The sequence below is a fragment of the Malaclemys terrapin genome, chromosome 3, assembly GCF_027887155.1.
Source record: "Malaclemys terrapin pileata isolate rMalTer1 chromosome 3, rMalTer1.hap1, whole genome shotgun sequence".
Lineage (NCBI taxonomy): Eukaryota > Metazoa > Chordata > Testudines > Emydidae > Malaclemys > Malaclemys terrapin.
The window spans coordinates 98116257-98140227 of NC_071507.1; the positions used below are offsets into that span (position 1 = coordinate 98116257).

The window sequence follows — 23971 nt, forward strand, 5'->3', positions numbered from 1 at the left end:
TAATGAAAGGCAACTAGACTGGTCATCGCATCTTGATTAGGCCAAACTCAATTGAAATAATATAAGCCAGAGGTTTTATGCAAAGTTTTTGTATATTTTTGTCAGAGTTGCACTGCACAACTAACAAGGGCAAAAATCAATCAAATTTTCTTGACTGAAAAGTGCAGGGACAGATCTTGATTTATTTTTCATGGATGAGAGATGCAAGGTCATTCTCAAATGATGCTTAGGCTTTTGATCAGAATGGTGAAGTCCCCTCAAAGCAGGTAGCAACCCAGAGTGACAGCACATACTGTATAGTTCCTTTCTGAGTGAGCAGGACACCTTAATATTTTTAAAAGCAGAACTGAATTTTCTAATGTCAGTGCAGGTGCAAAACCTGATGTTTGAAAGCTGTTTCACAATCTAGAGAAAAACCAATTTCATCTAAATGGCACCAGAGTCAGTGGTATTAGCCAACTAATTGCTACCTAAAAGGAGGCTACATTCAGAGATTTTAGAATTGAGTTTCATTCAGATTTAAAGTGTACTACTTTTAAGCGATGGATGATTCCTTTCAATACAACTTGCATTCTGAGCATTCTGGAAGATACTAAGACTTCTGAATAATGCATAGCGATTGCTTTGGATCTGAATCCTAATACATTTCATGTGCCTGCTTAATGGCAGGACACCATGTCTCCAAAAATCCACAAGCGCAAAGAAACAATTCATTTAATCTAAGAGGAAAATTTGCTTCTTACACTCTCTCGCCTGCGCCTCATCAGGCAACTTACAAAACATGGCATCGTTTCAGGAAGTTGCAACATTTCAGTAGAAATGCAGGAAACCTCCCTCCAAAACGGGACTTATTTCAATGTTACCTCACAAGGGCTGCTCCATCTGTTTCTGAAAGTGTGTCAGAAAATGATGTACTCCTCATTCAGTGCCTGTACCTCCGTGTCAGCATGTTGGAATCTAGCCTTTCATCCAGGGGTGGGGAAAGGAATGTGCTTTTCTCTTTAGTTTTTTATCTGCCTGTATGTTTACAGCTCCGATTGTAATTCATTTTACTGTCTAGGCTTGCTGTGAAGTTTACACATCAAAACCCATACAACTTCTTTTGGTTCTGAAGTATTGTCTAGCCAGTGACTTGTTTTTACTACTACAACACAACCTGGTCCCTGCACCCTTGTTCCTTCCTTCAAAGAAAAATGGTACACGATTACTGCAGAAGTTAGTCCTTGCAGGTGCAGATGCGTTAAAGGGTATTTATTAACTTCACTTTGTTAGCAGTTAGGAAGAATACACTGGTGAGCATGACTGAGCAAAGAGAATGGAGAAGGGAAAGCAAGGGGCAGAATGGCAAGGAAAACAGAAGAGAAAGAACAAAAGTTTCAAATGTATGTAGCATCAGATTCTTAAGCTGTTCTGCACGGGCAGACCCTAGCATTCCTACGGAACAACTTGCAGGAGACGGACCCAGTTGCTAACAGGAATAAAACCTGGTCTAGAGGGAGTTTGCCCATGAAGAAAATAACCCAACACAAAACTATTCAATGTATTAATTAATAAAATGGCACTTAGCTTCAAAATTGTTTTAAGAAATATCCCCAAATGGTGCACTTCTCTGAGAAGAGTAGCATCAGAGTCATTACTTGGATGGAAGACCATGGGCTAGACTGTGATCTGTTACAATCGGGTAAATCAGGAGGAACTCCTATGGAGCTATTATATTCCTCCTAATTTACACCAGCTTTTCAGAATCTAGCCCAACATTTGCCAGTATTGTCGCATTTTTAAAGTTCAAAGTGAGTGTGTAGCCAGTGATTTCTAAATTGACCATTTTTAGGGTCAATATTGTTAGTATTAATTCATTCTTATGAGCCTTGTTGTTATTAAGCAGCCTGACACCTTTCATAACCCTTTTCAGTGCTATCGATTGGCAGCATCATCTCTGTACTGTTGGGCTAAATGTGTTCAGAAAGATTTAGGTATCTGGGAAAACTGCAGTGAGTGATACAGGTAGTCTTTAGATGTTGCCCTTGCTCCTACTGTATGGTAGAGTCTGGAAGCTTTATGTATGTTTCCATTTTAGGGGACTAATCTGAGGCTGTAAACTCAGGCTATAGGACTACTTTACACAGGCCAATTCCCCTTCTAGATTGCGGTTCAGTATTTCCTGTTTGGGACAGCAGTGCCCAGGCTCCCTGTGCTACTTCCTGGAATTAGAACATAAATGAGTCTTTGACTCTATATCTTCTTCCTCAAAAAGAAGTACCCAGAAAGCTGTATGTACCAGGAAGAATGTCAGAGGGTAGACGTGCAATGGTATCTGGGGGGAAATTTTTTTTTTGGGGGGGGGAGGGGGGAGGCTACAGCAGCAGATTTTCAATCCTTCTCTAATCTTTATTTTGAGGAAAATCACCCTGCAGAGGCGAATACTCAAAACCACACAGAACAGGGTGAGTTAAGGATGGCCTGTCTGCCCTAACTCCAGATTTCATTAATTTTACTTTGGCTTTGTTTTCTGTGGTTACATTTCCTTGGGTTTTTACATTTTTACTGACACAACAAAGATGTGATGGTTGGCACAACAAACAGTCATGGCTTCTTCTCTCGTCAATGACCGTGTCAACCGGTATAAATACAGAATTAAACAAAGTGACATGGCTACCTGCCCATGTCATTTCTTCTTGTGTTTACTTAGAGAGGAAGGATGATCCAGTGGTTAGGGTTCCAGCCTGGGATTTAGGAGATCTGAGTTTAAGTCCCTGCTCCACCACATTCTTTCTGTGTGACCACAGGCAAGACACTTAATATCTCTGTGGCTCAGATCCCCATTTTATAGATGGGGGAAACAGTATTTCTCCACTTCATAGAGGTGCTATAAAGATAAATACATTAAAAAGTGTGAGGTGCTCAGATGCTTCTGTCATGGGGGTCTGCTGTACAAGTACCTAAAACAGACAAACAATTCTGCACCTACTGATATAGTATGTAGCAAACAGGGGTTTGTGTTCAAATTGTAATAGATTCTCTGAAAAGTTGGAATTGATGTCAGGAGGATTGATATCCGCCCATAACAGGCGTCTGTTCTTGTCATTAGAAAAAATAACTATCCCCCATCTGAGAACCTGTTTCCTTCTCAGAATGCATTTCCCCTCGCTGTGAGAAAAGCAGATGATGGTCTGGTTGTTCATTATGTGCTTGTACTGGGCTGCTGGTTATCCTCACTTTAACGGAAAAGAGCCAAGTGAAGAATGTATTTTGGAAACAAGAAGCATATAAACAATGATGGTCTGTGGACTTTGCAAAGAACACGGGACACTCTTCAGACCAACCAACTTTGACAGAAAACTTTCACCACAAGGAGAATGAATCCAGTACAAATGTTACACACGGAACAGTTTCTCAAAGCAAGCACTGAATGCACTAGTATGTAGAAATGGTATAAAAGTGCAGCAAGTCAAAGTTGAACAGCAATACAAAGCATTAGTGATCTCAGTTCTGGAAAGCTTAAATAGAAATATTAGTTTAAACATAAAAGCAAGCATTCGGAAAGCAGGCAGGCAATGACAATTGTTTTGCAAAGATTTTATTAAACTAAAGAAAACGTACAGGCAGCAATTTAACCCTAATGCTAAAGCCTTCATTAGGAGACCTCTTATGAATATAAGGGAAAGAAAATCAAATATAGGCTATGTAATTTTTACGTTTTTTTAGAAACATATGTAAAGTAATATTCATTTTTCTTTCTTTAGCACAATATACAGATTTCAGTCACATTTGAAATACAGTCATCAAAAGCACCCACCTCTGCAAGGGAATTAAATCAGAGAGGTCGAGCTGCTTTGGTCAAGTGACAATAACGATGTAGTGCAGGAGGCTCAAGTTCAGGAGATAATTCTGATCTCTTGCTCTCTGAGGCCTGTGGAGTTTAGTGCATTAGGGAGTTGATGCACTTGGGTTCCTAGCATATGGTGATTTGTGTTCCCTACATGAGTATCTTCAACTGGCACATTAACAGAGGAGACACTGACTCAGGGAAAGACCTTCTACTCTCCACCCCCTCAACAGCTGGAAGAAGGAGCTGCAGCCACAGCTACCTAAAAGGGGGAATAGGGTCTTTTGAACCGCATTCTTGGTTTCCCATTTGCACCGGCCATTGGTGATAAAGCCCGGCAGATGGAGGCAGAACCAGAACTCGGATGTCTGGAGTGACATCACCAAACTCAATTGATCAAAAGCAATTTAACAGATAACAATTTTACATCTTTTTATACAACAACCCTCATTCATACAACTGTTTGTCTTCTTCTAAACATGGGACTGTAGCTTCCACTGAGCTCTGCCTTGCCATTCAGACACCATCTCCCAGCGTCACAAGCCAGGATAACTGGGAGTCTACATAGTAGGTGGTTCTTGCTCTCCCATCTTGCCCACATTTGGATTCAATTGACTTGCTGAGGTTCATGCAAAAGCTTTAACATCTCAACAGGCCCCTTTGATGGCAGGAGGATGCAACATGCATCTAGAGCAAACACACAAAACCACTGCCCAAAATAGAGAACATTCATTTCCAAAGGTTGTTTTTTTTGTTAAGGCTGTGAATAAGTCCTCCAAAGCCCCAGTGAGAAATGAAGGGAGTTCCCCATTGCCAATACTCCCTTAACAAGAACTATGAATATGAGAACCAGTCTCAAGACTACAACAGGAGATGGAGCAGGAGGAAGACGGGGTGAGGAGGGGGAAGGAGGCGGCCTGGTTTTCTCAGAACACAAACTCCAGATCATCTGCTTTTCTTTTGTAATCCTACGTCCTCTGTCAGTGCTAGAAAGCAGCAACACCAACAATAACAAAAATCAATGGCTCAGGAAAAGAGAGAGAGCGAGGATGAGGGAGTGAGAAAGCCAAGTATGAAGCAGCTCCGCTTTTAGCTGGAGCATGGAAGCAGAAAGGATGCAAAAGTCATCTGCACACACAGGCTGGGCATGTCAGTGATTCTTTTTGTTCTCATTACCATTCTCCAGGTTTTCACTGCTTTCATAGCAGCCAGAATCCCGGGGGGAGCATCTGCTCAGTCCCTGGCCTTCTATGAGAAGTTTCTCCTGAGACCCCGACTGGTCGCTGTTACCTGGAGGAGGTGAGAGCGCACAATGAAAAAAAGGCCATTACACACGGAATCTGGTGCAAGTTCTTGGGCTAACCACTTCCTCTCCTCCCCAAACACTTACTAGCACCCACTGCATCAGCCCAGATATCTGAGCATTCGGAGGGGATAAGGCTCTGTGGAAAGTAATCACAATGGGGAATAATCACCCGAGAATGACAGGCTGGATCTGGACCCAGTATCACAGCTGCCCAGAGCTGTGAGTACTGGGGTTTATGGGGCTGTGAGAACTAGGGTTTATGACTCTGCACTGGGAACAAGGAGGGAGGCTGCTAGCTAGTTAAGTGGGGAGGTGGTCGCTCTATGTGGTTTGCAGAGAGCGGCAGAAGAGGGCACCGGAAGGGTTTGTTGGGGGAAAGTTCACTGGCGCCGAAGGTGACCAGGAGCACCCAAGACTCACCACTGGATGGGAACTTTGCTCAGGACTCCTGAACTCTATGTGTAGACACATTGCTCGGTGTCTGCCCTTTCAGCCTGTGCTACCACTGGGCCTGTGGGGCCTTGGTTTGGATGCAACCCTGTTCTACTGCTCCCCCTATATTTCCCCTTGTTGTTTTTCTCCTCTCATCCCTCTGTAAATAAATATTTCCCTTTCTTATATCCATTGTACTTTTCCTGTGGGTGGATATTCACTCTGGGGGGTTTGGAACAGATGCCCCTGGGGTAGAAGGGGTTTTTCCTGCTGCATTCCTGTGCGTGCCTTCTCTTGGCCAGAGCTGCCTGCAGAGCAGACTCCATCTTGGCCACGAGGACGCTAAAATTACAAGTGTGAGAAGTGACATGAATAAAAGGAAGTGCAGCAGGGACTTGTTTAATGGGATAGTGTCAAAAGCCTTTGATCAAATAGCTGACCTATCCTGCAGAGGGAAGCCAGGGGAAGGATCAGATGGAATTACTAGTAATTCTTCCCCATGATGGGGCAGAGAGCAAGTGGGAAACTAGTGGTAAGAATTCCTTCCTCCCTGGCTCTGTGACTATGCCCAGCACTCCCAGCAGGGGGAATCAGGCTGTGTGCTGGAATCGAGGAATTAGTCCTTAGAGTTTGGTCAAACTGTTTTGTACAGAAACTAAATTCAGGACTGCAGAAATCAAACCACCAATTGCCTGATGCACAGCTGCCGTTTATGTTGTGTTGTGTTATGTTCTTCAACAAAAGCCAGAAACTGCTAGTCTGATGCCTATTCTCAGAGCATGAAAAAAATGTAATTATGGAGCAGACACAGAAGCTGCTGCTCACACAGGCTCCAGCTGTCTCTTTCCCACTCCACTTCTTGTCCACCCCCATCACACGCAAGAGGAATTCATTCCCTCCAACCCCCCCTCCAAATAATGCCATACATTTTTAAGCCAAACTGGAAGGTCACTATAAAAAACTATTACTGCAAAAAAAAGTGAACATACTAAATCAATCTTGTAAACAATGTGGTACAAATCATATTAGGTGACAAAAATACCCCAAACCAGAAAGGAAAAGAGCCTAAAGTTTGTAATTTGAATTTATTCCTGGGGAATGACAGAAAAGTTAAGGATGGCTCTGTGAAGAACGTATAATGTAGACTAATTGCAAACGGTACAAGGAGAGGTCAGAGGAGAAGGGAGAAATTGCATCGTTTGTGAAAGTGTAAACCTACAGCACAAATCTCTTAGCAACAGTATTGGACCCACTGGCTGTGTTAGCAACACTTGATTTCCAGATGAATGAGCCACATATTGTACTATGACTAGAACCCTGACTATTCAAGCTTAGCTGATGTATTTTTTCTCTTAAAAGTCACACACACACACACACACACACACACACACACAGGACAGAAGATTTTACAGGAAAATAAATAACGGTGGTGGAGTGCAATGCAAATGTAAAACCATCTGCAATTCCTTAGAAGCCTAGTTATTTAACATACGTACCACAGAAATGCCTAGATTACATTAGACAATATCTACAGACTCCCTCAACTAGTTTCCTCTCCCAGAAGTGGTCAAAAGAGCCCTCAGCAGGGCACTGGTAAAAGCCAAAACCCACTTACTATCATATTCCTGTAAAAGCTCCACAGCTGTGAGGAGAACAGCTCTGTGCTCTGGGTCTCGGATATTCAGCTCATCCAAATCTTCCTCCTCCAGCAGTTTGAAAGTGTCCAGATCTTCATAACCATTGAATAGAAAAGTGGGCATGTGCTCCTGTGTGTGGAAAACAGGAAACTAGTGAGTTGTACAACAAGGCAAAAGATCTACCACCGGAAAACAAAGGAAAGTTCAACCAATCCATGCCTATCTAGGCCGTTTCTTCTTTAGCTTTATCTTCCTAACAGATTATTATTTATTACTAGGAAACAACTGTAATACAAAGAAAAGACCCCCCATCCACCCTATTTACTGTAAACGCAGGGCCTTTGTTACTCAGGGCATAGGAGGGGCATAACAATGTACATCCACAGACTATACCAGTTCCTCTTTCTTACAGTGGGATAGGTCGTTTAGAAGGCTTAGTTTGTACTAACAGGCTCTGTTTTGATATACCAGTTTTCTTGAACTGCTGTAAATTCACAGTGTCAATTACAATGCCCTCAATATGCCATGGCATGCACCTATTCATAGAATATTAGGGTTGGAGGAGATCATCTAGTCCAATCCTCTGCTCAAAGCAGGACCAATCCCCAGACAGATTTTTACCCCAGTTCCCTAAATGGCCCCCTCATGAATTGAACTCACAACCCTGGGTTTAGCAGGCTAATGCTCAAACCTCTATTATGGCAGATTCTTTCTGCAACAATATTCTCAATGGGTAATATTTTCAAAAGTGCTTAAGTCCCATTTTCAAAAGTGAATTAGGCACTTGGGTTTCTTTCCAAGAGACACAGGCTGCTAAGGATATGTCTACACTGAGATTAAAAACCTGTGGCTGGTCCGTGCCAGCTGGCGCAGCTGTTTGATTGTGGTGCTGACATTCAGGGTTGGGCAGGAGCCTGAGCTCTAAGACCCTGTAAGGTGGGAGGGTCCAAGAGCTTGGCCTGAATGTCTGCACCACAAATAAACAGACCCTTAGCCTGAGCCCCGTGAGCCCAAGTCAGGTGGCACGGACCAGCCACAGGTTTTTAACTGCAGTGGAGAAGTACCCAAAGTGCCTCAGTCATGATCCTCGTGTTTCTTTTTCTTGAACCTCTAAGATTTTGAGACCAGAATTTTTAAATTGGGCTTAAATTATTGAGCTAAGAGAAAATATAATGGACACACTTGTTGCGTAAGGAAAGAAGAGATTACACCGCACTTTTGCATTTTGCACAGCAATACATCACTGTCACGGTGCTTTCAATGGCTTTCAGCGGGCAGTTCCATAGCTTCATACATTCATTGAAGAGAAACGGTTGCGTAGGCATAAGCCTTGGAAGGAATTTACACATGGGCTTTTTTTTTTTTTTAAACTGCTTTAAATTCAGGCTTTTAAAAGAATTAAAAGTTCATTTTTTTAAAGAGTGCTTTTGTAACCCCCACACTGCGTGGCATCTAGTGGCACCGAGACCATTTAGAGAGAGTTAAATGAGTCTGCTCTACAGCCTTAGCTAAGGGCCCGTTGGCTTTTAGCTCACGCGGTAGAGGCTCATGCAGCGCCAGAGGCCCCAGGTTTGATCCCGCCTGCCGACGACCGAGGTCTGTTGGGGTTACACTTTAAACAAAGCATTCCAATAATAGGAGAAATCACTGAAGCTGTAGGCATCTGTGTTTGAATTTTATTCCCTCTACTCTGCAGTTCCCTTAACTATGAATTAACAGAACAACCTATTTTGACACTGCAAGAAAAAAAATAAAACAGAGGGAATTTTTCACTACTGCTAAAAAAGAATCAGTAGTTTAGCAAATGCAAACAACCATATAATAAAGAAATTATAGGACTGCAGAGTATATAAATACTGTCCTAACCATTGGCACAACCACCTTCCTAAACCTTCAGTGCCACACCTGCTGTTGGATTTAGAATCCAATCTCCTAAAACAGCATGCTACGTAGATGCACAACATATCACATCTTTTCAGTAACAGAGTAATAGGAAGAATAAACTACAGGCATAGCAGTTTATCTCCAACGTGTCTGACCTTGAGCTTCCTGGAACAGGGCCTATCAACTTCCTTATTAAAAGAAACAGTAACCTAATGTCCTTGGATATATGCTAGGTTTTTTGTTGTTGTACTCGATCTCACTGCCAATCTCTGGAATGAATTAGGATCCTGGCATGTATGTAACTGAACCCTTCAGCAGTCCATTACACTGGATGTTACTTGTTCTATACATCAGCTACATCCCCTCCGTAAATTAAGAGCCAATTCTGCTTCTGTTACATAAATGGTGAAAGTTCCAGTGGGTGCAGGATTAGGACCTTACTGTGTAGCCCTTAAAAACTTAATTAACTCAACAGCACGCCCCCTTCCCATAGCAAAATTGTATCAAGAGAGAGAATGGGAACTAACCTTTAAATTGATACGATCAAGGAGATCCTCGACAGACTTGGGCTGAGGTGGTCTTCCTTTCCGTCGTCTCCTTGTGGGCCGCTTTGGCTTCTCTTCCTCCTCATTTAACACGTCCACATAGATAAATTTGAAAGTGCCCACTTTATTGTTCAACAGGCCCATCCAAGTGCCCATGGGAGGTTTGCTGATTATATCAATGATATCACCTTTCTGAAGGCCCAACAAGAAAGAATGGGACAGTTATGCACATAATTCCTATCAATATTCAGGCAAACTCACTATCCTCACTCTGTTTTTTCCATTTACACAGAATCTGAAGACCTCAGGGGGATTTGCAAACATGAATCAATCACATACACTTGTGAGGTGTGTATTATTACACCCATTTTAAGAGGGGGAAAGAGGCAAACAGAGACTAAGGCTATGTCTACATTAAAAAAGCTGCAGTGGCACAGCTGTAGTTGCGCTGCTGTAGTGCTTCAGTGCAGACACTTACTATAGCAACGGAAAGGGTTCTTCCATCACCGTAGTTAATCCACTTCCCCGAGATGCAGTAGCTAGGTCAACAGAATCATTTTTCCATCAACCTATTGTTGTCTACACCAGGGGTTAGGTCAGTATAGCTACATCTCTCAGGTGTGTGGATTTTCACACCCCAACTTGTAGCTATGCTGATGTAAGTTTTCAGTGTAGACCAGCCCTAAGTGACTTGTCCAAGATCATACAGCAAGTTAGTCACAGATCCTGGAATAGTTCCCAGGAGTTCACACTTACACCAGCAGTTCTCAGTTATCTATGGATCGTTGCTGGTGCTCTCCACTGTCTTGCTTTTTAACATGGTCAGCAGCTGAGAGCATCTTCCTTGTGAATGTACTGCAGTCTGTGTGTTTCAGGAACCAGAGTCAAGCCAGTGATATGAAGTTTAAACCACAATTCTCTTTATTAGTTACATGACAAGATGGCTCCTACAGACTCTGAGCACACAGATCCTGAGTGTGACTGCATTATGTGAGTGACCGCTTATAATGGGAGGCATTCTGGTGATTATTCATGACTAACTCTAAAGAGACAGTACCACAAGATACTACTACTCTGTGTCTATCTGCAGTTGCTGTTTCAGCTCTGTGGGACTGTTCGTAGCTAGTGCAAATTAGAATAGACTCTGTTCTAGTTCGGTGCAGGTGGACTAGCTCTGGCAGTGTAGGTGGCCACCTAGACATAGGGCACCCAGTGTTGGAAGTGTGCAAAAGTGAACTTTATACTATCTTTGCAGCCCTTTCCCCACAAGGCTTGTCCTTGCTAGCAGCCACAGATCTGGCTCAGAATATTTACTTTATCAGGAATTAACAACCCTGGCCTGATTCTGCTGAGTTCTTCTGCTTGCCCGTTGCTAGAAAAAAATCTCTCTGAAAATAGATTTTTCAAATCCGTGTAGAGTGAGAGTGAATATACCACATATATTTTCAGTTCCACAGTAGTTAACTCCCCCACTCCCTTCACACATACCTCTGCACTCCCTTCTTTGCCTGCCTCTCTGGTATTTTAAAGCATGTTTGCTTGGATTTTGGAAAATACTAAGAACTACTCACCTATATTTTATCACCCAAACAACTCCTAAGAGCACATTGCAATACCAGAGACAGGTAATGGGAATGCAGGGAGCACAACCTCAGCTAAATAAGGGACTAAGTATTATTAACCTTCCTCAGGCTAAGCTCTTACTGATTTTTCAGTGGGAGTTTTGCCTGAGTAGCATACGTCATTTGATCCAAGAAGAAAACTGGTACCTTAAGTTTCAGGGAGTCAGTATCATAAGGGCTGGGTGTAAAATCAGTGTGAACCCTGGCTCGTCCACAAAAAGGTCCCCTATAGGGAGGCTCTTCATCATCACCATCTTCAGACTTGACACTCTCCCGGTTGCTGGCTGAGGAATCTGTCGTGCTCACTGTCTGACCACCTGTGCGTGGGAACCAGAGTAACAGCTTACAAAAAATATGTTTGTGAGAAGGGCTCAGCAACACCAATTCATTTCTGCCACTGTCAGAGATGAGAGGCAAACATGAAAATGCTAGTAAGAACTTCATTTTATTTACTGTGGAAATCTCTGTGCCCTGCAACAACAACAACAACAAAATTATGTAATTATAATTGAACTTACTCATTGAGCTCTGACCACTTAAGGAGCTCCTCAGGCTTTCTACTGAACCACCAGCTTTCAGTTTGGGCTTATCCAGAGAATCAGTCTCTGGCTGTGGTGACTGCGGAGAACCTGGCATTACATCAGGGCTGGAGTCCTGAAAGAGATTTAAACCCATTTCAGATTGGCAGATTCCCATGGAAGATGGCAGGTACTGCTTGCATGTATCTTAAGGGGAAAACTTAGTACATATTCTACTACATGTTACCAGCAAGGTCAGAAGTCATTATGATTTATTTATTGTTTGCATTATGGTAAGGTCTAGGGGATGCAACGGAAATCGGGGCCCCACTGTGCTAGGCTCTGTATAAACACATAATAGGAGACAGTCCCTACCCCAGGCAACTTACAATCTGAACAGACAAGACAAAAAAAAAAGGTGAAAGAAAGGGGGCATTATCCCCATTTTATAGATGGGGAAACAGACATTAAATAACTTGCCCAAGGTCACACAAAGTCTGTGGCAGAGCTGGGAATGGAAACTCCTGAATCTCGGTCCAGTGCCTTAATCACAAAACCATCCTTCCAAGTTCATTTGTTTGCGTGCTCTCTCTCTCTCTCTCTCTCTGTTGTATTACAATTTAGGCAACCATTTTGGATAGTACTTTTAAAATCCCAAACTAAACTTTTACTTTATGCATTGTTAGGTGTTTAAAAACCCAGCAGAGAAAGTTTATCCTTCACACAAAACTCCCAGTTTAGAGATGAAAAATTAAGACACTAAATATTTTTAGTGAGAACGTTTGACAAGCAGTTAAAAGCCCATAGCAACTTTCCCAATCAGGCATTTGCATAATATAAGCAAAAATAAGTAGCACCATGTAAATCAAACAGAAATGACAAGATGGGTGAGGTAATATGAAGAAGAGCTCTATGGAGCTTGATAGCTTGTCTCTTTCACCAATAGAGTTGGTCCAGTAAAAGATATTATCTCACCCATCTCGTCTTGCTAATATTCTGGGACCAATAGAGATACAACAAGACTGCAGACAGACACAAAAATGGAAATTTTAAACTTCTTGCAACAAATTACTGCCATTTTTTTTTGTGTACATGAAGGAGAAAACAATTAACTAGAAAATGCAACCTAGGCACAAAGAAATTATAAACAAAAGCAAAGATGCTTAGACACACATTTCTGTGTTCATTCCTTCATGCATTATAGACAATCCAAAAACATCTTATCCATTTTGAAAAATTGTGACAGCCTATCGGAAGAATGGCTAAAGCAATCATTTCCATTTCTGGTAGCTATTTGCAGGCAGAGCAGCATTTGTGTGTTTTTGAACACATGCTGGCAGCACAGAGGCACTTAACTTGAGAAACGATGCCACAAAGATAGATGGTACAACATTTAAAAAAAACAAACAAAAACAAAAACCAACCCTGCTGATATATAGAATAGTTTGCATTTTCACAGACGTGTGGTCACGAAACCATCTGAATGAAACCTATTATTTACATGCTGCAGAATCATCAGGAAATATCTCCCCAGCATATGACTCTACTGGTCAAGCGAATCTCCAGAGAAAGCAAAAGAGCAGAAGCAGATTACTAACCCAATGTGCACACAGTTTTTCAGATTTATCTCATTCCTAAGTAGAATATCCAAAGGGTTGTTTGGCCCAAACATCTTATCTTTAAAGTTCCATAATACAGGAGGAAATGTGATGTTCGTTGCAGCTTATTATTTCTTAATTGAATTGCCCATTTGAAATGAACAATTAAAAAAAAAGTATCATCAGCATAGATCCGATTTATGAACCAACGTGGCTGTGTACATACTTAGGAAGGGGATTCCACCTGTGAGCCACACCGCACATGATTGAGGATGACACCACATGAAAACCACATTCTGTGTTTTTAAAAATTTAGTGATAGAACAACTCAGTTTGTCATTATTTTGAATATGATTTCGTTATTTTAAAAAATATATTAATTATTATTATTACCATTTATATGATGGTAGTGCCTCAAGGCCTCATCCGGGTTGGGCCCCATTGTGCTGGGCACTGTTCTAATGTAACTCACTGGTGAGTGTGCATTACAAGGCCCCCTTTCCCCTCCGCGATTCGCAAAGAGTATGAGTTGGTACAGTCCCAGCTAACCCGCTGTGTCTCTTTAGCTCAGGCTTTTAGCTCTGGAGGTTACCTTGTGTGTCAGCCAAGACTTCGGCTGCCACACAAACAGAACAAACAACAGTCCATGCCCCAAAGAGTTTACAATCGAAAATGAAAGTTCTGGGCTAGCAGCATGGGCTTGAGCAAGGCAGCCATGTCTGTGCGTGAAGTGATGGACGATATCCATTACAGGGATGACCAATGAAATAACTCTGTTCAGCAGTATTGGTTCTGCAGCTCCACCTGTCACCTTAAACCTTACCATTGCTTTCTTCTGGGGCATGTGCGGCCTAACACTCATCCCTTCTCTTTAACAGCATCAGGTAGCCCATTCTCAGGGAGTTCAAAAGGCACTAGGTGGGAAGACTGCCAGGCAGAGCTACTTCCTCCTAAAGTAAACCCATGCTATAGTTTATTGGGATGAGACACACAGCAACGTGCTCTTCTCCAGCCTATAAAGCACAAGGGAGAAAGAGGGCAAAAAACCTACCCCAAATCTCCCTTTCTTGATGTTTCTTTCTAATAAGTTTTCAAGAAAAATTATTACAAAATTGTATTGGCTAGCTGTTAAATTCCTCTCCAGAGTCTGCAAGAATTAAATGAGTGTGATAGTTGGTCACTCTATTCTGGTGCTGCAGGTCCAAATTTACCAGGGCAGTTAAAATTATGACTTGATAGATATCACTTGCATTAGCCTGGGATCAGTCTGCTTTAGGGAAGAGAAATATGGATCACTTCATTTGGGGGCAAAAATCCACAATTATCATTATTAATTTGAACTGTAATTGCACCTAAAAGTCCCAGCCCCACTGTACTAGGCACTGCACAAACATATACCAAAGAGACGGTTCCTGCCCTGAAGAGATATACCTATCTCATATTTAGAACCGGACCCTCAACAGCAATGCTGAGAACTGTTCGGTGAATGACAAGAGGAAAATAACAGCTGGAAGTATGTAGCCAAACTGTCCCAAGAGGTCTCACCAGAGGATTCCTGATAAATGGATACTATGATGGTATATTTGTTCCTGTCCACCAGATAGCATGCTCCAGCTTTCCGACACTGCAAGGATATGCTAATTTGCTGCTGATTATTAAATGGCCACTAGAGGGTAATATTTATTAGAGAAAATTTTGCTTTCCCAGCTGTTTTGTAGGCAATTACTTACACATTTCAGGTAGAAAGACTGATTTATTTTCTTTTAGTTCATTAGATGCTTTGACAATCCACCAAACCAAAGAACATGAAGTCTGCCAAAAGAGATTTTCTCGGAGAGAGATTTACTTTGGCCAGAGTAAATTCAAAGCACTGCTTTACAACTGCATGCACTTATGGTTGCTTTTAAGAATGAACTGTACAAATCTGTGATGAAGCAATGATAGAAATAGATATATGAGGTGTATCTATTTTCATAGGCTGCTGCAGAGGGACCGCGAATAATAATAAAATAATAATATTAAATAATATATGGAGATATATCTATCTCATAGAACTGGAAGGGACCCCGAAAAGTCATTGAGTCCAGCCCCCTGCCTTCACTAGCATAACCAAATACTGATTTTACCCCAGATCCCTAAGTGGCCCCCCTCAAGGACTGAACTCACAACCCTGGGTTTAGCAGGCTAATGCTCAAACCACTGAGCTATCCCTCACCCCAAAGGACAGAGGTTAGATCTGCATAGGGAAGGGGAGATGTATATGTTGCATTCTATAGGGAGTTCAGTTTAGAGTGTCAGATGCATTTTAATTTTAGTTTTTTGAACTTGTATAAGGAGCCAGTGCTCTTTTTATCACTGTAGAAATCCAAAGAAATAATAAATAAAATGATAGAGGTGGAATACGACACAGGGTGTGTAAAATTGTCAGCCATCTCCCTCTGTTGAACAGTCACCTAGAAGGAGATCTGAGATTGCATTGTCATGATTAGGTTTCTATAAAAGACATTTCAAAGTGAGGGGTTTTAGAAGAACACAGGAATTGCTGTATCACACAGTCATACAGAAAAATGTCTTCCTGACCTCGATGGGCCTTTGGGAGATACCTTGAAGCATGAGGATCAATATCCCCTATAGTTTTTATCCTAGCAAGTATAGTCCATTCTGAGCATTACATACCTGCTCTGACAGAGAGCTGCTATATTTTTTAGACATCCTTTTCTTCATGGTTTCTTTTACAGACTTCACCTTTTTGCCAAGAGATATACGGGAGGCAGAAGGCGACTTGATCACTTCTTTATAAATGAAATCTCCTTCTTTGCCCTGCAAAATAAACTAATGCAATTAGAGACTTGATCTGCATGCATTAGTCTCGTATACCGTATCTTTCTCACTGCTGGTGAAAAGGGAAAGCATAACATCTAGATTTCAGTTTCCCAGATCAAAAGGTAATGTGAACAAAACATTGCAAACTAGTTTAAAGATACTAGCTAAAAGATATACATCATGTGCTTATCAACTAAGTGTAAGGAAGAAAATCACGGTGTACCGATTTCTCTAGTCCCAAGGAAACTAATTCCTCCTCATTATCAGATATGCTGGCAATAAGTTGTTTTATTACTTAGATTTGATCTAAGCTACTTGATATAAAAGAATTGGCAGACACCAAGGCTAAAATAGTAAAAGTTGTTCTTGAGGGTGAAAAATAGTACAGTGAGCTGATCAATATTCATAATATACCGTATATACTCGTTCATAAGCTGAATTTTTTTAGTAAAAAAGGGAAGCACCAGAGAAGGGGGTCGGCTTATGAACGGGTATAGAGAGGGAGAGGTGGGAACAGCCCCTCCCCCCAACAGAGGGAGCAAGGAGAGGCAGCAGAGCCAAAAGGGAAGAGGCAGGACCAGACTCTCTCCGCTTCTAGACACGCTGCTCTCCCCCCAGCCTCCGAAGCAGCTGCAGCCTGTAAATGGCAGTGGGTGACAGGCTGGGTGAGAGTTCTTGGGGGGCTGTGGGGTGGGGGCTGTGGAAAAGTTGGGAATGTTGGAGGGGTTGTGAGGTTGGGGGCGGAGATGTTGGGGACTGCTGTAGATGGGGCTGAGGGGTTGGGGCCGCAGTGAGTGGGATGTGTGTGGGGGCTGTCATGAAAAGTGGGGCTGGTAGAGCATTGTTGGGGTATATGTGGAGTAGGAGGGGCATTCAGGGGTCTGAGTGGGGTAGGGAGGAGGGGCATTCAGGGGGTCTATGTGAGGTGGGGAGCCCAATTGTCATAGTCACAGGGCCCCCAAATTCTTTAATCTGGGTCCAGTGCTTCATCTATAAAATGCACACAAAAATGTTTTAGGCCTTCACTCATTGGTGTCTGTGAAAGGCTTTGAGATATCTGGATGGAAGTCACTATAGAAGTGCCTGTTGTTACTGAAGTTGACAGTCCTCCCCCCAGCCTCTTGATGCTATTTTTGGTATAAAAAAAATAAACTGTCAAATGTATTACTTTGATCCAAAAGTTGCTGTTTTGAAGTCTGCAACCAAAAGGAATACCGTATATACTCCATCATAAGATGGTTTGTTTATAAGCCAATCCTCCCCCCTCCCCGCCCCAAGATGGATAAGTAAAAATGGAAAAATTTTATGATTCGTTCATAAGCTGACCCTATAATTCAGGGGTCAGCAAACTTTGGCTTCCGGGCCATCAGGATAAGCTGCTGCAGGCTGAGATGGTTTGTTTACCTCGAGCAGCCACAGGCATGGCGGTAAACCTAAGTAAACAAAGTGTCCCGGCGCGCCAGCTGCTTACCCTGACAGGCCGGGACAGCAACTGGTGGGGAAATTTTTTTGCGGGTGGGGAGAAGCTGGGAACAGGGGAGTAACCTGTGACCACCCCACACATGACCCCAGCCTTAGCCCGGGACCCCCACACTCTCCCCATCCCATCCCTTCCCACCTTATCTAGATAGGGCCAGGGGAGGATGTCTCTGGCCTGGCCGCAGCCTGCTCCGGCGGGCCAGACCGGGCAGCGTGGCCGCAGCCTGCTCCGGCGGGCTGGGTCGGGCGGTGCAGCCACAGCCTGCTCTGAGGGGTGGGACCGAGCGGCACGGCTGCAGCCTGGTTATTTCCAGATGCCCCTCCAGCTCAGTGCTCTGCTCCCATTTCAGGCTAGGGTGGCTCCTCCCAACTCCAGCCACCCTGCAATGCTCAGGTTTGGTCCAGCCATCCCTCACAGAAGGTGGCTGGGCAAAACTGGAGGAAGTGGCATTGTGAACTGCCTCGCTGGGTTGCCGCACAACTCAGTTTTGTTTTGTTTTGTTTTCCTGTGGTTGGGGCTCCCCCCTAAGATGGGGCCGTGTGCAAATGCACTGAAGGCACATTGGTTAATCCAGAGTGGTCATCGTTGTTTTCTTCTTGTGTCCTGGTCACAAACTAGATGTTTTTCCATCTGTGGTGAAGCACAGATATCACTCAACTTGCTTGAGGTGATGCAGTAAGTTAATGACTTAGCTAGGAATAGAACAGAGATCTGACCCCTAGTCCTGTGCTGCAACCACTTAATCACACTACGTCTCACGTACAGCATATAAATAAACACACACAGTATATGACTGTCACAAAGCTGAGAAACCAATGCAATTGGTGGTTAAAAAAATTGTGCTCTCTGGGCTGCTTACTTGGATCCCAAAACTGCTATTATAGAACTAGACTACATTTAACTCTACCAAGGAGCATTTCATAGTACCATACATGAGGAGCCTCCTGCTATTTCAGATCCAGCCCTTCCTATCTCGTACTCACCGTTTGGTCAGAGTTGTTGTTGTTTCCAACGTGCAGTGAACGATTTGTCAAGTCAAATCCTCCAAAGCTACAGGTTCTCTGTGGAAAGGACAGTATAATACAGAAACAATCACATTACAAACAATTAACTCACTCAAGCATCTTCCCCCATTTGGAGAACATCACTGAAAACACAAATGTGTTGAAAAGATGGAAATGGAAAAAAGGATGAGAAATTGAGAAAACTGTCCACTCATTTTATGCAGTAAGCCTTCCAACTTTCTGACAACCTCATTCCAGCCTCCTCTCCTATACTAGTCCAAAGTAGTATCCGTATAGTCAGGGGCCTCAATCCTGTGAGGTGATGAGTGAGCACCTCCTGGGAGTAGCTGAACACCCTCAACTTCCACTGAAATCAACGGATGAGCTAATCACTTTGCATAATCAAGCCCTGGGGGTGGAAGGGAACATAACCCCAGTCCACCTGTCCAAAAGGGATATGCCACCAGAGGTTTTATTCTTCAAAAGCAATGACTCCAGTTTAGGCATCTTTCACTACCTCCTTGGTGGTACAAAGCAGCTTTATCACCCACTGGGAGAGAAAGTAGGTCATATTTATAATGGCACGATTAGTCCAGTGGAGTGACTCATTCACTGCTCCTCAGACCTGGCCAAAAACTCTGATACTGTTGATGATAATCTCCCTGCCTAAAAACATCAGCACTATGACACCAGTTCCCACCCAAGAGCACAAAGCCACAGAGCGACCAGTCATACTAAGTAAAGCCACACTTCCACAGCAAGAAACAAAGTGTTCAGCTCTGGCTGACGGGCCTGTTCTAAAGCTCTTGTATCAGTTGGAAGAGGACTAGCTTCTTTGAACTCAGTGGGAATACAACTACTGCCTTTCAATACGAGAAGGTCAAACTGTTAACACAGTTTCCCCGCCTCAAAAATTGGGGCACAGTACTGTAGTGACCTTGCTCTGTTCCAATGACTGTGTTTTTAGATTCTTTTCACTGACAATAACCACATGAGACATCCCAGGGAAACAAAGATGCAGCAATCAGTATTTATTTGTATCAATGGTGGGGTTCGGTAGTTGATTTACAGACAGGTAGTTCTCTGTTTTAAGTGACCTCTTTATAGAAGACATAAAGGGATGGGGAAATACCTGAAGAAAATTTCTGTGCATTTTTACGGCTTGATCCAACACATAATGAAATCAATTGAGAGATTTCTAGTGACATCAGTGGCATTAGATCAGGTTCTTAATTCTTCAGATTTGCCTAACTAACATCCACAAGTGGTTGATAGGCCTGAAGATAGGTAACACCTATCAGCTGAGAGCTACTCAATGAAAAGTCTGGAGACTGTGATTTGTGGGAACAAGACCCACAAATTACAGCGCCCAATGAACAATAACATTAATTGGTCCTTTCAGAACAAACCTTTGTTCTACCGCATTCCTTTCTAATCAGGTGGGGTGGGACAAAGCAGAACAACAAACATGGGGATGAAGAAAGTTGCATGACCTTGAACCTGTCAAAGTTGGCTATGGGTAAAGCAGCAGGTGTCTCTTGAAAGCTATCAGCTTTCTCTCCCTGCACATTCAGTGGCACTTAAAGAAGCTGGCCACAAGAGCAGGGCTACAGGCTCAGACATAAGCCCAGAGGGCCAAGCCTTTGCTCCTCTGCTCGCATGGCACTCAGATGCAAGAACATGTGAGATCCCACTTCATGGAACCTCCTTTAACAAACACTCCTACTCCAAGCAGCCCACAGCCTTCTGCAGAGTTGGGAGGAGGAAGAGGGAACTGCAAACAAGAGAGCAACATCTACAACACACAAGAAAAACAAAGAGAAGAGAAAAGAGACAAGCAGAAAAAAAAGAGCAAAGAAAAAAGGGAGAGTGAGCAGAAAGAATATGGACAGGAAAAGAGGTGACAGCAACTGTACTGAGGCATTGTGAGAGGCCACCTAGGGAGAGGTGTGTGAAAAAGGTTGAGAACAAATGACTTAGTCATACTGGTCAAGATGAACTCACAACCTAGCCTCGAGAACGGTTTTCAAGCACTGTTTATAAAAAGTGATACGCTAGCCACACCAGCAAACACCACCATTAAGATCTATGTTTTATACAAAGCACTTTTTAACCCGGGGTGGGAAAACTATGGCCCGAGGGCTGGATCTGGTCCGCGAGCCTTTTTAAGCCGGCCCATGAGCTCCTGCTGGGGAGTGGGGTCTGGGGCTTGCCCTGCTCCAGCGTTTCAGCCAGGGTGCTGGGTCGGGGGTGCTCCACGCATAGGAGCCAGAGAAGGGACATGTCACTGTTTCTAGGAGCTGCTTGAGGTAAGCATCGGTCAGAGCCTGCACCCCTGAGCCTGCATCCCCACAGCCCAACCCTCTTCCCCAGCCCTGATCCCCCTCCCGCTCTCCAAACCCTTCAATCCGAGCCCGGAGCACCCTCCCGCACCCCAAACTCCTCATCCCCAGCCCCATCGCAGAGCCTGCACCCCTTCTTACACCTCTCCTCCAGCCCTGATCCCCCTCCCACCCTCCGAACCCCTTGGTCCCAGCCCAGATCACCCTCCTACACCCCAAACGCCTCATCCCCAGCCCCACCCTAGAGCCCTCGCCCCCTCCCGCAACCCAACCCCAATTTTGTGAGCATTCATGGCCCGCCATACAATTTCTATTCCTCAATGTGGCCCTCAGGCTTTAAACTTTGCCCATTCCTGTTTTAACCACATAACTAGGACCTTCCGTGCCAGGCACATTCTAACTAATACCACCTTGCACAGATAACCTAACGCTGAAGAGAGGACAGTGGAACAAAACTTAAGGAATTGTTCTCAACCAATGTCTTTTAAGCTAGCCAGAGTAGTTCTTGTAGCAATCTTCTCAGAGAAGAAAGTCCTTGTAAATCTGTAACCTTTACTGTGCCCTTTCATAGCACTTTGATCATTTCTGGTAAAACTGTACCAAACAAAAAGTCTGTGGATGAAAAGAGGGATATTCAATGGAATGGTCATGCAATCAAAACTCCGCAACATATTAGGATATTGGGAGGAATGAAAAACTGATGTGATTCAAAAGTTTCAAGCATGCCCAGGTCACTGAAACAAATATAAATGACAAAAACAAATGGCAAGACAAGACTGTGACCACTTCCACTGAATACAAGGGCATTACAATTTCCCTGAGGTTGCAGCAAGCATTACAATTTTAGGAAGAAGGATTGGAGGTGCTTGAAGGTCATGAGAATCTTATCAGGTTTCTGCTGTTTTAAAAAGAAGTTTCTTTAAAGCTAATTGATTAGAAAGTCCACTCCAAAAATAAAAAAGAAAAGAAAAAGAAAGAAGTGCTCTCCTTTTCTTCTCTAATTTTATCTATGTGAACAAGCTAATGAGTTCCATAATGAGACTTCCAAACTGAGACAACTCACATGTTTTTAAATGATTAAACAGCTTCCCTTTGGAGATGGCATCTGTATTTACAAGAAGAGAACATCAAAGGGCATTTCTAATGCATAATTGTGGTACTTAGTTAGAAGATATGAGGAACTAGTGGATCTTGTCAGTCTGCATATGCCCTACAAGTATTCAACCTGCAGAGGGGTGTTTCAGGTATCTGGTACAATCAACTGAAATGTCATTACATAAAATAATATTATTCGAGAACACTATTTCTGGAAGTAGCATGACAGTATCAGTGATGGGTCAGCTAGTCTACACAGAAGCACTAATGGAATAGTCAGGAGAAACTGTTAATTGTACTGGGTCAAAATAAAGTATTACCACAGTGGCCATCAACCAAATGCAAGTGTAACACATGCCTGCTGGGTGTGGTGCTTTGTTCCCCTCTGGTGGCACCTCGACCATCTAGAGATTAATGACACTGCTACAATCTTAGCTAAAAGCCATGTCAGGTTAGGAAGAGTGGGGCACTTGGGGCTGCTAGTAGGGTCTTAGACTGGGGTTCAGAAGGTCTAGTAGGAGGATAGACTGGTGTGTGGGCTCAGGAGCTAGTAGGGTGACAGCATTGAGCTGGGGGCTGCAGAGCCACGTGGGGATGGGGGATGCAGGGCCACATGGGGACAGGGGTAGATGTGTCCTCAAAAAACCTGTTCCATGCTTCTCCCTCCCACGCCCAACAGCCCTCCAGGTTCACTCCCAGACTCCTTCCCTCTCTCTCAGCTCCTCCATTATCCCTGACTCCCCCAAGCCTTTGCACTGCTTCTGAGGGCTGCAGGAAATAAGCTGCTGTATTGTAGTTTAAATCAGTGGTTCTCAACCTTTCCACACTATTGTATCTCTTTCAGGAGTCTGATTTGTCTTGTGTGCCCCCAAGTTTCACCACTCAAAAACTACTTGCTTACAAGATCAGACACAAAAATACAAAAGTGTCACAGCACACTATTACTGAAATATTGCTTACTTTCTTATTTTTACCATATAATTATAAATCAATTGGAATAGAAATATTGTACTTACATTTTCACGTATAGTATATAGAGCAGTAAAAAGTCATTTCTGTATAAAATTTTAGTTTGTACTGACTTCATTAGTGCTTTTTATGTAGCCTATTGTAAAACTAGGCAAATATCTAGATGAGTTGATGTACCCCCTGGAAGACCTCTGAGTACCGCCAGGGGTACATGTACCCCTGGTTGAGAACCACCGGTTTAAATAAATTATTACTCAAAGTTCTGTGTTAATAAACCTGGTAAGGAATCTATTTATCAAAAAAATTACCCAAATCTTTTTTTCGTCTGTACTGTTACAAACATACTTGTTGACAGGTATTTTGAAATAAATTACCAAGATAATTGAAACTGGCATGATTATATTGTGTTATTCTGACAAATAAAATACGCAGTATTTTAAAATATCATGCACAGAATTTTTAATTTTTTGGCACAGTATTTCTCCAGGAGTAATACAGTAAGCTTCAGAGATCCCAGGTTCCATCCTGCCCGCCAACGACACGGGTCTGTCGGTGTTACAAGTGGGAGCTCGTCTGGGATATCAACTGGGAAGTCTCTGAAGCTTGGTATGCACTTCCTCAGCTAGGGGACGTATGTAACCCAGGCCTGCTTGGTGTGGTGCTCTGCCCCCTCTAGTGGCACCTAGCCCAGCTAGAGATTGATGAGTCTGCTACACCCTTAGCTATGAGCTATATGCCTTTTAGCTCATGCAGTAGAGGCTCATCACTAAGCTTCAGAGGTCCCAGGTTCGATCCCACCCACCAGTGACCAGGGCCCGTTGGTGTTACACAAGTCTGAACACCAACCAAGGGTCAAGCTACTACTGGTGATTGACAATTAGTTGGAGAGA

At 43.2% G+C, this 23971-nt stretch overlaps 1 protein-coding gene across 7 annotated transcripts in view; it reads right to left on the reverse strand.

Annotated features, from left to right (window-relative positions):
- Positions 1-23971, reverse strand: part of SASH1 (SAM and SH3 domain containing 1) — a 248113-nt gene that overhangs the window by 12519 nt on the left and 211623 nt on the right. For all 7 annotated transcript variants that reach the window (XM_054021817.1, XM_054021818.1, XM_054021816.1 and 4 more), the window contains 7 exons: positions 18655-18732; positions 16045-16188; positions 11771-11906; positions 11400-11569; positions 9613-9822; positions 7180-7330; positions 5003-5116 (listed from right to left, as the gene is read on the reverse strand). In XM_054021817.1, the coding sequence (XP_053877792.1) occupies positions 5003-5116; positions 7180-7330; positions 9613-9822; positions 11400-11569; positions 11771-11906; positions 16045-16188; positions 18655-18732 (1003 nt within the window). The remainder of the gene's footprint in view (positions 1-5002; positions 5117-7179; positions 7331-9612; positions 9823-11399; positions 11570-11770; positions 11907-16044; positions 16189-18654; positions 18733-23971) is intronic.